The sequence below is a fragment of the Vicia villosa genome, linkage group LG3 (assembly GCF_029867415.1).
Source record: "Vicia villosa cultivar HV-30 ecotype Madison, WI linkage group LG3, Vvil1.0, whole genome shotgun sequence".
Classification (NCBI taxonomy): Eukaryota; Viridiplantae; Streptophyta; class Magnoliopsida; order Fabales; family Fabaceae; genus Vicia; species Vicia villosa.
In genome coordinates, this window is record NC_081182.1 from 41,314,265 (window position 1) to 41,328,060 (window position 13,796).

Sequence of the window (13,796 nt, forward strand, 5' to 3'; positions counted from 1 at the left end):
CGTTTTTAGAAAATCAAACGCACCCATAGCAGATTGATTGTTGTTAATCAATTAGTTAAATTTATAAATTTTTTCTGTTTTTTAATAAAATATAAATAACTATAATAAATAAATTTAAATTAATTAATAAAAAATTATATATGAGACAAAACCTTATAATTAAAAAACTAATTAAAGTTACGGTTTTTAATATCGTGAAAATAAAAAGAAAAAAATGTAATACACTAATATTAATTTTTTCACACTTCAATTTTATTCATAATGTTTATCTACAAACAATTTACTTAGGAAGTCGTTGAAATGTACGAATCTTACCCAGGGCCGGTCCTTTGAATTTGGGTGCCTTGGGCGAATCAAAAGAGTGGTTTCCCTATGATTTTATAATAATAAATACATAAGGATAAAAGAAATAATTGGATAGAAATATTTGGATAAAAAACACATTTTCATTTGACATTATGCAAAAAGAATAGAAATATAGATCTTTTAATCAATGTTTATACTAAATCCAAACATAAACCACTATAAAGAGACTTATTCTTCTTCTTCTTCTTGATCCCGTCTTTTTTCCTATAAAAAATTGACCAAGCCTTTAAAATTATTTAAATACCATCCTCTTAGCATTTTTTGTTGCAAAATTGTTAATAATTTATTCATAATCAAGGTTCTTCAAAAAATTATTTTCAATTGAAATCAACGCAAGACTATTTAATCTATCTTGTGACATAGTAGACCTCAAATAAGATTTTAATAATTTTAATTTAGAAATACTTATTTCAACAGACGCAACACTGATAGAAATAGTCAATATTACTCTATAATCTATGCGTGCATTAGAAAAACCATTAAAAGTTTTTAAAGAACTCAATATCATATAGCTTGATTTTGATTCAACTGTTAAAACTTCTCTTTAATAACTTTCAATTCTTCAAACAAAATTTCACCGTCAAGATCAAGAGAATCGTCATGTTATAAACAAGTTTCAAGATGTTTACAACATGTTTTCAAGTTCCTATCAAATAATGATCTAAGCCTTTCAATACTAAACAAGAATCCAAAAATATTTTCATATGTGCTATATTACTCAAATCTTCTATCAAGTGAGTCAATTGTTTGATTTACAATATATAAGAAATAATGATCTCGAAAAGACTCTTCAGTAAACTCAAGATTCAGTTGTGTGGGTTGAGATGGATTTTCATCAAAGTGTTGTTTTCTACTAATTTGACGTTTTTGAATAAACACACATTCAATCTCTATTTCATTCTCAATCTTTTCAGCACTAGCCTTAACTTTTACAAATCCAGATTCTCTATATTTTTTCAAATACTTGATCAAACATTTTACTAGTTCTATAGCCACATCAATATGTCTTTTTTTTGGTAAACTTTTGCTAATTTCATTAACAACAGTTAACAATTCAAACCAAATAATCATAGCTACTAAAAATACAAAGTTTCCAATTTTATGAGTTGCTAAAGATTCGACTTCACTCTTATTTTAGGAATCATTATCTTGTTCAGCTAGTTGAAGTAGTGCTTCTTTCTTAATTTTGGGATCAATAATATAAAATATTTTTATATCATTGTTTTAATTTTACTGTCTCAATTAAACTCTTTAGTTGCTAAAGTTATGGATATATTAATTGATTTTATTTTAGAGAAATTAATTGATTTTATTCTACTATATATTTTATTTATGAGAAATTACATTCTTTTATTGAGTAGTGCCCCTATAATTTTGTTAACCAATTTTTTTAAAAAATAAAATATTTTTAGCAAGTATTTTTGTAATAGAAAATTCTCTTTTAATATATATAGGTGTAAGAATTTTTTTTTTGTGTCCCTAAAATTATGGGGCCCTGGGCTCCCGCCCCGCGAGCCCGTGCTCAGGGCCACCCCTTACCTGAAACAAATATTCGTTGCTAATCAATTAGTTAAATGTTATATAATTATTATAAATTAATTTAAGTTTAATATCGACTTAAAAAGTTGTTATTAAATTTATGACTGAACTCTTAAAGAAAAGTCTACATTTTATGAAAAAAAATTCACATCATCTAACAACAAATCGAGGTAAATTTTGCTTCTATTTAAATCGATAGGTAAACTAATTTAAGGTATATGCATCGAGTCCTCTCAAGTGCCTTTTTTTTTAAAAGGTGGTGTTTAAGATTTTATTTTATTGTTAAACATTCTATTTCCTCAGTTTTTCAAATAACCGAGGAATATAATATTCATATTTTACTATAAAAGGATTATCTCACTAAGTTTTGCCCTAAATCTAATTCACATGTTCAATTGCTCCATACTCTTAAATATCATTCTTTCGAATGGAATGTGAGAATTTTTTTTTTTGGTTCTGTGTTGTTGTTGTTCTTACACCAACATTTAAAAATTATTTTTCTGTTCTGGCAATCTATCTCACCTAATATTGTTGTTGTTTTTGTTTATTTTGTTGTTGTTGTTTCCACGTCATGTACATGTTTAATGGAATAATTTTCCAATATTATTAATCAAAGAAAGTTTTCTTCGCTTGACAACATTGAAAAATTTATTCTTAGAGTCTGTTTGGTAAAAATAGCGGCTGACTGATAAGCTAGTTGATAGCTTATAGCGGATGGCTGATAACTGATAGCTTATAACTTATGGCTGATGGTTGAGACTGATAACTGATAAGCTAATTGAAGTGTTTGGCATAATTATTTAATTTGAAATTAAAATAAACTATGAAGGATAAAAATGAGTTTATACTAAAATAATAAGGATAAAAGGGAAGAAGAAATGATAAGCTATAAGCTAAAATGTTGTTTGAAATAGCGTCTGGAAAATAAGCTATAAGCTAGTAATATAAACTATAAGTTAGGGATGAAAAGACTGTTACCAAACAGTTCTAAATTATCATATGAGCTTATAAGCTATAAAATATAAGCTCAAAATTATGTCTTACCAAACAAAGTCTGAATCATATTACAGCACACAAATATTAGTGATTGGTAAAAAAATTAAAATAGGAAATAATACATATTACTTCAATTTTTTTTCATTCACCATTATTTTTTTTCAATATAAGTAATCTATTACCTCGGGTATTTTAAAAACTGAGGTTAAAAATACCAAAATTTTTGTATTTTTTATTTATAAAAAAAAAATTTACCTCGAGTTTAAGGAAAAAATAAACGTGTTTATTGAATTTCTTCGCAGTCCTTAAATAAATTATTGGGTTCAAGATTTGTGTTTTTAAATAATCATATAATTGAATATTTATTTTATTTAGAGTGAATGTCCATTTTAGTCCCTCACAAAAATTGTAGAGGTCAGATTAGTCCATGAGAAAAAAAAAAGTCCCTATTAAACCCCTTACAAAATTTAATCGGGACATGTTAGTCCATCTACTAATATTTTTTTCAAATCGATATTTTTCTTACTTTTGAACCATGACTGGACTGCCAATGAAGATTCATTTTAATCCCTCACAAAAAAGAGACAGTCCAAATTAGTCCCTAAGAAAAAATTCCATATTTAATCCCTTACAAAATTTAAATAGCCACGTTAGTCCCTCTTTTAATTTTTTTCAAACGATATTTTTCTATCAGAATCCTATCAGCAGAATATGAGTCATCAGATTCTGATCTTTCATAAGCTGAGTCTCAAGCTTCTCTTCATATGTTTCAATCAGAGTCAGAGCCCGAAAAATTCTTTGACTAATGATCCTGCACACTTGAACATATGTTAGTATACCTAATTGTTCATTAAATACTTTGTTATCATCAAAATCTAAGGAATATGGTATAAACCAATTTTTTCCGACATATCATGTGTATTATTTTTGCCTCAAGTATTATTTACAAAAGTAAGAAATTAGCCTAAATTTATCCTAAATCACCACAGTAACAGAACTAAACATTCCTAAAAGATCATTAACAACTGAAACAATAACAACACATAATACACAAGAATACATAACAAAAAAATCGTAGTCACCCACCCATAAGACTGATAATAAAAGAACATTGTGGTATCACGATAATTTATCTACAATCCCTTCACAAATAATTTCAAATAACCGTAGTAAAATAAGAGTCTAGTCACGGTTTAGAATAGGAAAAAATCGTTTGAAAAAATATTAAAAGAGAGACTAACATAGCTCAGTTAAATTTTGTAAGGGATTAAATAGGGATTTTTTTTCTCAGGGACTAATTTGGACTCTTCCTTTTTTGTGAGGGACTAAAATGATTCTTCACTGGCAGTCCTGTCACAATTCAAAAGTAAGACAAAAACCAATTTGAAAAAAATATTAGTAGAGGGACTAACATGACGTGGTTATATTTTGTAAGGGATTTATTTGAAACTTTTTTTCTCAGGGACTAATCTGACCTCTGTAGTTTTTGTGATGGGCTAAAATGGACCTTCACTCGAGTATTTAATCAACAATCAGGTAAACTAACGTATGTTCAAGTGTGCAGGATCATTAGTTAAAGAATTTATCAGGCTCTGACTCTTATTGGAACATATGAAGAGAATCTTGAGACTCAGATTATGAAAGATCAGAATCTGATGACTCAAATTCTGATAGAAAAATATCGTTTGAAAAAATATTAAAAGAGGGTCTAACATGAATTTTTAAATTTTGTAAGAAATTAAATAGAGACTTTTTTTCTTATGGACTAATTTGGACTGTCTCTTTTTTGTGAGGGATTAAAATAAGTCTTCATTGGCAGTCCAGGCATGGTTCAAAAGTAAGAAAAATCGATTTGAAAAAAATATTAGTAGAGGGACTAACATGGCTCAGTTAAATTTTATAAGAGATTTAATAAAGACTTTTTTTTCTCATGGACTAATCTGACCTCTACAATTTTTGTAAGGGACTAAAATGGAGATTCACTCTTTTATTTATCTAACTTTTTTGGTTTTATATCATAAACAAATGCATGAAATATCAACATTTAATCTTTTCCAAGATTCAATGAAATGAGAATCTAATATTTGATCTTCCCAGAAAGTAATGACAATGAATCAAATTCAAAATTTGTTATATATTTTTAATTTAATATTCTACGTAAACAATGTAATTTATAAACAATTTAATTTATTATTATGTCTAAACAATATAATTTGTATATAAAAAATTATTTTTCTCCTCGGTTTTGATCATAAACCGAGAGATATGTGGCGTTAATTTTAAAAATATAAAAATATTGTTGGGATCAAATCAATGACCATTTCAACTATCTTCTCGATTAATCAAAAACTAAGGAGTAAAGTGTCAAATTTTCATAACGTCTTTCGTTACATCCCTAGTATCACCAAGGTAAAATTCTTTTTCGTGTCTGAGGTAACATATAATTTATAAACAATTTAATTTATTATTATTTGTAAACAATATAATTTGTATATAATTTTTTTTTGCTTTTTCTCGATTTTGATCATAAACCGAAAGGTATGTGACAGTAATTTTAAAAATATAAAAATATTGTTGGAATCAAATCAATGACCATTTCAACTATTTCAAACATTGTACTACATTTTTAAATAATATTAAATTAAAGAAATAGTTTACCACATTTCTATTTATAATGCTAAATATTATGAGGGAGACTAGCACAAATATAGACGACTGATGACTTTTATTTATTTTCACAATCTAATGAGTTAAATTAAATTTATAAAAGGTAAAATCGAAAGCACCATCATCCAACCCTTCTTGGTATTTTGTGCTTTATCTCTTTCCCAGGTTTTATTGTGTATCAACATCATATTCAACTACAACTATGTATTTTAATTGAACCAGCAATTGAAATCTACATATTGACTATATCAATAAATAAATAATTAATTTTATTTACAATGATAACCGGAAAAAATATTTCATAAAAATACAAAGGTTTTCAAAACAATAGGTAGTCAATATATTTAGAACAATGCAAGAATACTTGTATATTTGATTTAAACTAAAAGTTAAATTCAAATAATTTTTGAGAAAATAAGTTTTAATTTATAAATTAAATAATATATTTATAAATTAAAAAAAATCAAGAACGTGTTTAGGAGTATTGAAAAATATGCATGAATATTTCTAAATAATTTTAAAATATAATTTGAAAAGAATGTAATTTTGACTGACATAAAAAATATAAATTACTCAAAAAATAATAATAAAATTGATATTATTTATAGAAGGGTGTTTTATCTTAACCGATCATCGATCCGGTCAAATTATCGAATTAAAGAATTATTGGTAGGAATATTATGTCACTAGTCAAACCACATGACTGTTAATATGATTTATACTAATTAAAAATAAAAATATGGGAAATATTAACCAGTGTCCTCAGGGCTGGTTAAACCTTTAAAATAGTAACTTTATGTCGGTAATTTGCGTATTTAATTTTTTGGAAATTGAAATATTAAAATTTTTATAGAAATATTTTATTTTTTAGGAATGCTTAATCATTGCCCTGAGGCACTGGTTAGCAAGACCCTGAAAGGATTTACAAACCTTATTTTTTCTTTAGATTATTTTTACTCCCCACTCAAAATTAAATTGTTTTGACGAATTAAAACATTACCATAACATATCAACTTGGCGGTTCAAGAATTCATCGAATTATAGATTTAATCGATGAATAGGCTAAATCAATTGCAACTACGATCTTATATCTTTATCAGACTGTCGTATCCTATTCTCTGTCTAACTAGACTAACCGACTGGTTCGGTCCGTATTTTAAAACATATAAGTTTGAAATATTTTTGCCACGTATAGAGGATAAATAAACATTGTATTTAATCTTCACCTAATCTTATACCATTTTTAACATGAAGAATGCATTGCATGCATGGAGAGAAAGAGAGGAAAACGATGAATATAGACTTTTTCATATAGAAAGTTTTATAAAAGAAAATATATATAGTAATTGTCCGAATGCACGGTCAAATTCAAATATTCAAATATTATGGACAAAAAGTTTTTGTATTACATTCATGTACCAACGTACCAAAACATATTCTTAAGCTTCCATACATGCTTATAAATTCTAAAACTTTTAGTTGATTAAAAACATTGAAGATACTTAATTCTTAGATTACCAACAACAATATGCTTATGCAAGAATACACCGTTGTGATTGTTGGCGGTGGTCCTTCTGGCCTAGCAATTTCAGCTTTACTAACCCAAAACTCTATCTCTCATGTTATTCTTGAAAAAGAAGAGTGCAATGCTTCTCTTTGGAGGAAAAATGCTTATGATCGCTTAAACCTCCACTTAGCTAGTGAGTTCTGCTCTTTACCTCTCATGCCACACCCTTCCTCTGGCCCAACATACCTAACCAAAGATCAATTTCTTCAATACATAGATAAATATGTCGATCATTTTGACATAAAACCTCGTTATTATCGCGTCGTTGAGTCTGCTATGTATGATGACGTTAGAAACAAATGGACGGTTGAAGCACAAAACACCGTAGAAGGTACATTGGAAGTTTATGGGGCAAAGTTTCTTGTGGTTGCCTCAGGCGAAAATAATGAAGGTTTTATTCCTAATGTGTCTGGATTAGGGAAGTTTGAAGGAGAGGTGGTACACTCCAAATACTACAAATCTGGAAAAAATTATAAATCAAAAGATGTTTTGGTTGTTGGGTGTGGTAACTCGGGAATGGAGATTGCATACGATCTCCATAACTGGGGTGCTAACACTTCCATTGTTATTCGAAATCCGGTAAAGACATTTCTTTATGCACTTTTTCATGCAACTTAGGTCCAATATAAGTTTAATGATAAATATATTGGGTATCATGATATTAATATTTTAATGATTTTTTTGTAGCTTCATGTCTTCACCAGAGATATGATTCGTACAGGAATGCACTTGGTGCAATATTTTCCTGTTTATATTGCAGATACAATCATTACACTTCTTGCAAAATTCAAGTATGGTGATCTGTCAAAATACGGGATTTATCGTCCTAAAGAAGGACCATTATATCTCAAAAACATTACAGGCAAATCTGCTGTTATTGATGTTGGAACCATTGAAAAAATTAAGGAAGGAGCTATAAAGGTTGTTCCTTCGGGTATAAAGAAAATTGTGAAGAAGAATGTTATCTTTGAAAACAACATGGAGAAAGAGTTTGATGCCATCGTTTTTGCTACCGGCTACAAAAGCGTAGCTAATGGATGGCTTAAGGTACATTTTTTTCCCATGCCATATATTCTTTATTTTCTCATACTCCTTGAATTATAAACTGATTGATTTTTTTTAAGGATTACAAATATGCTCTTAATGAGAAAGGATTTCCTAAAAATCCTTTTCCAAAACATTGGAAGGGAGAACATGGATTGTACTGTGCGGGACTAGCAAGAAAAGGTTTGTTTGGGGTAAAAAAGGATGCTGAGGCAATTGCAGAAGATATCAACCAAACTCTTAAGTTGGAGAATTAATTAGTATTATCCACTGAATAAGCCTTTTATGCCCTTTATGTTCTACTATGGTTAATAACTATGGACCGAGAATTGAATAATGAGTAGTTGTTACTATCTAGTTATAATAAGTACTTATAATCTATAATCTATATTTATATATATGTAATGAATCTCTTCTTAGAAGACTATCATGTATCACTTTTCAAATATTGTTTCACTCATTTAATAAAGATAGTGTATTTTTTATTTCTCATATATACGAATATCATTATTCTATAGTTAATAAAATTTAACCTTCAACTGTAAAGAAGAATAAAAAACTTTAGAATTAACATATTTGAAATGTGATATGTGTTAGTTTAAATTCCATTTGAATCTTGATATTATAATTTTTATAGTTTTATGAATTTCTGTCAGACGGACATTAACAAAACGTATCCAGATTCATGATGTCAATTCTTGTTTGGTTTTTGATTATTTACTTGGATTTTTCTCTCCTCTCCTCCTTCATACATTATCTATCTTTGATTATGAAGATATATAGTGATATTTTATTTTGTGAGAAAGGAGATTCTTATGTATGCGTTCTATTCCTTTGATTCCTATTTTATAGACAAAAGTTTCAACAGTCTTATTTTCAACAATCATAAAAAGAGAGGAGAGGAGTTCGAATTTTATTTTGAATTTCAAAATAAAAACTCGATTGGATTAATTACCATTAGCCCCAAAAAATCATCACATTAGGACACCTTTCATCTAAAGTCAAACAACTAATCACATAATCCAACGGTGTCTCACTTGGCTCATGTGGCAACTTTGATGTTTCAGTCTTATATCATAATTGTGCACCATTAATTGAAAGCATAAAGTCATTATCTTTAATGAACTGAAATGATTGAATCACGGCGGTAAGAAGTTATTAATAAACTTGATTCCTTCCATCTATCACATATCATTCTAATTCAAATAACCATAAGGGATACAATAATTTTTCTTTCATGTGTCTTCAAAGACATCTTTGTCGTCACATATTAATAATAACGTATACAACATAATATGGATAACAAAACTTAGCAGAAACATACCTTTAGCATAATTATTTAAATTTAATCAATATCTTAATTAAGGAAATATCTCAAATAATTATAATCAATATTTTAATTATATATAAATAATAAAATCACTATAATAAATATTTTAATTATATATTATATGTAAGTAAAATGTATTCTTTTAAAAATAATCGTCTATTTTGTTTATATACTATTAGAATATATTATTAATTATTGAGAACAAAAATATCACTTTTAGTAAATAGTGAATATTTATAGAATATATTATTATTCCATGTGAAAATTTAGGATTATGAAATTTTTTAATACATTTTTAGCTAAGGTTTTATATGAACAATTTGTTTGTTAATAATTTATTGAATTATAAATAACATTGAAGAAATATCTCAAGGCAATTATAATAAATATTTTAATTACACATTATATATAAGTAAAATGTATTTTTTTAAATAATAAATTATTTTGTTATATTATAGTGAAGATTTTTAAATTAGGAGATTTTTGTAAGGATAACCCATTAGCATGTGATTATAATTTTATCTAAGATTGTTATCATGATAACTTTAAATTTATATTAAGTAGATAGATGATAGAAAGATTTTTCTTTTTGTCTGATTCGCCCACATTCAATATTCAATATGTTTCTATTTTGTATATACACTCGATAGTAGATTTTTTTTACCAATAACCAAGTTTTGAAATTAAAATACATCAGTATCAGGTTTCAGAATTTGTTAAAGCGTGCAAGCCAGTTGAAATGGCGCATGCACCTAATTTTGTATGTTGGCGCCAGATGAGATGGCGCATGCATTGCATGTAAGTCACGTGGGATGGCGCATGCATGCATTTTTTTATAGAGGATGCGTCATCTCATATGGCGCATGAGTGTATGTTAGTTTTCTATGAATAATTGCTCATTCCTCCACCATTATTCACACATCTACTCTCTTTCTCTCAAATTTCTTTCTTCAGACATGTGAAATAATTTTCAAAAGGGATGAATATATTATTTTTTTGGCTATTAAACCCCTGATTAAAATGAAACTTTGGAACATCCATTTGATGGACCATCTTAAGAGATCCTTGATCCGTTGGACCAGATGATGTATTACCACTAAAATATACATCTTATAAATAATTTATTTTTAGAGTTATCATTTTTATTATAATTTTTTCTATAAAGTTTATTTGGAAACTATATCTGGGTCTAAACCATCAACTCAACCCTGAGGATGCAGCAATTTGGACTACAAAAACCATGATCATTCGATTCAACAATGTGGAGATACACCATAGTAACCGTGTCAAAATGCAGTTCGACATGCATTAGGAAATCCCAGCCAAACCAACGCGTTTGTCACCATGGCATCTCCTTAGAGTTGACGCCCAATGGGCTTAAGCCATTTCAGGTAGTGGCATAACTATGGATCCATCTGAAGTAGATGCAGTGTTGCAGTGGGAAACTCCGAAATCAGTTACCAAAATTAAAATCTTTTTGGGATTGGCTGGTTAAGATAGGAGATTTATCGAAGGCTTTTCTAAGTTAGCACTTCCATTAACGCAACTGACTTGTAAAGGTAAAGCATTTGTGTGGGATGATCAGTGTGAGGAAAGTTTTACCAAACTGAAGAAGAGATTGACTACGACTCCGATTTTGATATTACCTAATCCTGGAGAACCTTTTGTGGTGTATTGTGATGCTTCTAAATTGGGCTTAGGTGGTGTGCTCATGCAGAATGACAAAGTAGTAGCATATGCATCGAGGCAACTGAGGATTCATGAAAGGAATTGTCCTACTCATGATTTAGAACTTGTTGTAGTTGTGTTTGTGCTAAAGATTTGGCGGCATTATCTTTATGGTTCTAGATTCGAAGTATTCAACGACCACAAGAGTTTGGAATATGACGCAACGAAGGTGGTTAGAATTGTTGAAGGACTATGATTTTGGATTGAATTGCCATCCAGGTAAAGCTAATGTTGTAGCTGATGCTTTAAGCCGAAAGACTTTGCATATGTCGGCAATGATGGTTAAAGAATTGGAATTAATCGAACAGTTCAGAGACATGAGTTTAGTTTGCGAGGTGACACCATAGAGTGTTATGTTGGGAATTTTGAAGATGAACAATGATTTTCTGAATAATATTAAAGAAGCCCAGAAGTTAGATGTAACGCCCCGAATTTAATTAATTATTTAATTAAATTGATCAAGGATTTATTCGTTGGAATTAGTTGAAGTCGGGATTTATCGGTATTATTCTAAAGGCATAATTAGATTAATGTGTTGATTGGAGCAGTTAAGTTATGGTCGGATTAGTCGGAGAAATACAATTGCGAGTTGGTATTATTTGCGTTATGGATCGATTGTAGTTGTGGAATATTGTTGGAAATAATGTTCGTTATGTTATGTGATTATTTATTTAGGTGTGTTATTTGGCTTAATTGAGTAATTAAAGGAATATTATGAATTGGGCCTAAGTGGAAGAAATATAACACAATGGATGGGTTATGGGTTAAGCCCATTGGTGAGATAGTAAAGGTTAGGGTTTTAGAGATTTAGTCTCATAACTTTCATTTGGGGAAAGAAGAGAAAGAAGAGAAAAAAGGGAAGAAAGAGGAAAGCTATGGCATGAAGAGGGAAGACTCCATTGAAGAAGGTGAAGATTTTGCTAAGGTAAGGGTGGGGTTCTTACTCTCTAAGGGTTGGCATGATGATGGGTATGGTAGAGATTAGACTTCATGATTGAATATCCATGTTTTTGTGAGAATTGCAATCTTGATGTTGTTAATGAACAATTTGTGGAGCATTTGGTGGAATTGATAGAGGTTTATATGATGGGGTTTTGATTGTATGTTGTTATCCATGATTGTGTGAAAATTGAATTTGAAGTTTTTAGGGTTCATACTAGATTTCTATGAAATTGTGATTCTAAGTATGTTGGATGATGTTTGTATGTGAACCCATGGTTAGGAACATGTTTAGGAACCTTATATGTGTGCTAAATTGTTGTTAATTGATGTATAAATTGTATGAGGGTTAGTAGTTGTTGTATGAGGTGAATGGGGAAGGAAAATGCTGATTTCTGGGTTTTTACGCAGCGTAGGTCGACCTACACAGAAGCATGGGTCGACCCGAGCAACCCAAAAAGGCAGAAAATCTGGTTTTCTTCAACATGCGTCGACCTATGAATTCTATGCGTCGACCTGTAGAATTATTTGCGTCGACTCATGAGTCAACCTGAGCTAACCCGAGGGGGATAGAAAGCATCCATGCGTCGACCTATGAATTCCTTGCGTCGACCTGAAGACTTCAATTTTTGACATATTTTTTGTAAAGGCCATAACTTGAGTTTCCGAACTCCGATTGATGCACCGTTCGAAGCGTTAAAAAGCTAACGCAGTGAACTATACCATGATACAATGAAATGGTTCATAGGATATAGTCTCTTATTATGTTTATTAGGATTAAGTGCTGAACTATATTGTGTTAACATATGAAGTATGCTCTTTGCTATGAATTGACATAACCATGTTGCGGTATAACTTGATGTATGTTTTTCTTATGAAGATACAATGCTATTGATATGATGATATGCAATTTCCTTATGATTATATAATTATGTATTGTGATGAAATAATAAATAAATATGCTTTTAATTAAAAAGTTGAACTAATCATATTATGTCATTACTTGAATTGTGTAATGTGATGTTTGTTGTTAACATGATGAATTTGTTGTTGTTGTTGTCGTTAACATGATGAATTTGTTGTTGTTGTTGTTAATATGATGAATTTGTTGTCGTTGTCGCTAGTATGTGGAAATTGTTGTTGTTGTCATAGACCCTATGGTCAATGTTGATAAGTTGTATTGTGATGTATTCTGAAGTGAATTAATGTTGTATGATGATATGACATAGCGACGTGATTGAGAAGTGATGTATTGTTGTATGATGATGCAACATGGTGACGTGATTGTGAAGTGATGCATTCTTATGAATGATGATGATTTTGTTGTTTTTGAAGTTTGACATTATATTGATAATGTTCGATGGTAATTTAGACGATGTTGTGACATATTTTTTATGTGGTTTGTATGGATGTTTCATTTATAGAGTCACATCCATTGCATAAAGATACGGTGGCCTTAATGGCAAAAGCGACGGTGGCCTTAATGGCAAATAGCGACGGTGTGCCGAATGGCAAATTTTTAGACGGTGGGAGTTTTACTCCAAATGGTACCACATGCATTTGCATAAGTTTGAGTCACATTTGAGTCGCATTTGAATTGCATTTGAATTGTGTTTGTAT

At 29.4% G+C, this 13,796-nt stretch overlaps 1 protein-coding gene across 1 annotated transcript; it reads left to right on the top strand.

Moving 5' to 3' along the window:
• Positions 1-7,102: 7,102 nt before the first annotated feature.
• Positions 7,103-8,436, top strand: LOC131661126 (probable indole-3-pyruvate monooxygenase YUCCA10). Its single transcript, XM_058930553.1, has 3 exons — positions 7,103-7,714; positions 7,823-8,182; positions 8,260-8,436. Exons 1-3 carry the CDS (start codon positions 7,103-7,105, stop codon positions 8,434-8,436), a joined length of 1,149 nt encoding a protein of 382 aa, XP_058786536.1.
• Positions 8,437-13,796: the final 5,360 nt, after the last annotated feature.

Excerpts from the sequence above, each read along its gene's own strand:
- LOC131661126 (XM_058930553.1), top strand. The coding sequence starts at position 7,103 with ATGCAAGAATACACCGTTGTGATTGTTGGCGGTGGTCCTTCTGGCCTA. Across the intron at positions 7,715-7,822 it reads CCATTGTTATTCGAAATCCG|CTTCATGTCTTCACCAGAGA; the intron begins GTAAAGACATTT and ends ATTTTTTTGTAG. Across the intron at positions 8,183-8,259 it reads TAGCTAATGGATGGCTTAAG|GATTACAAATATGCTCTTAA; the intron begins GTACATTTTTTT and ends ATTTTTTTTAAG.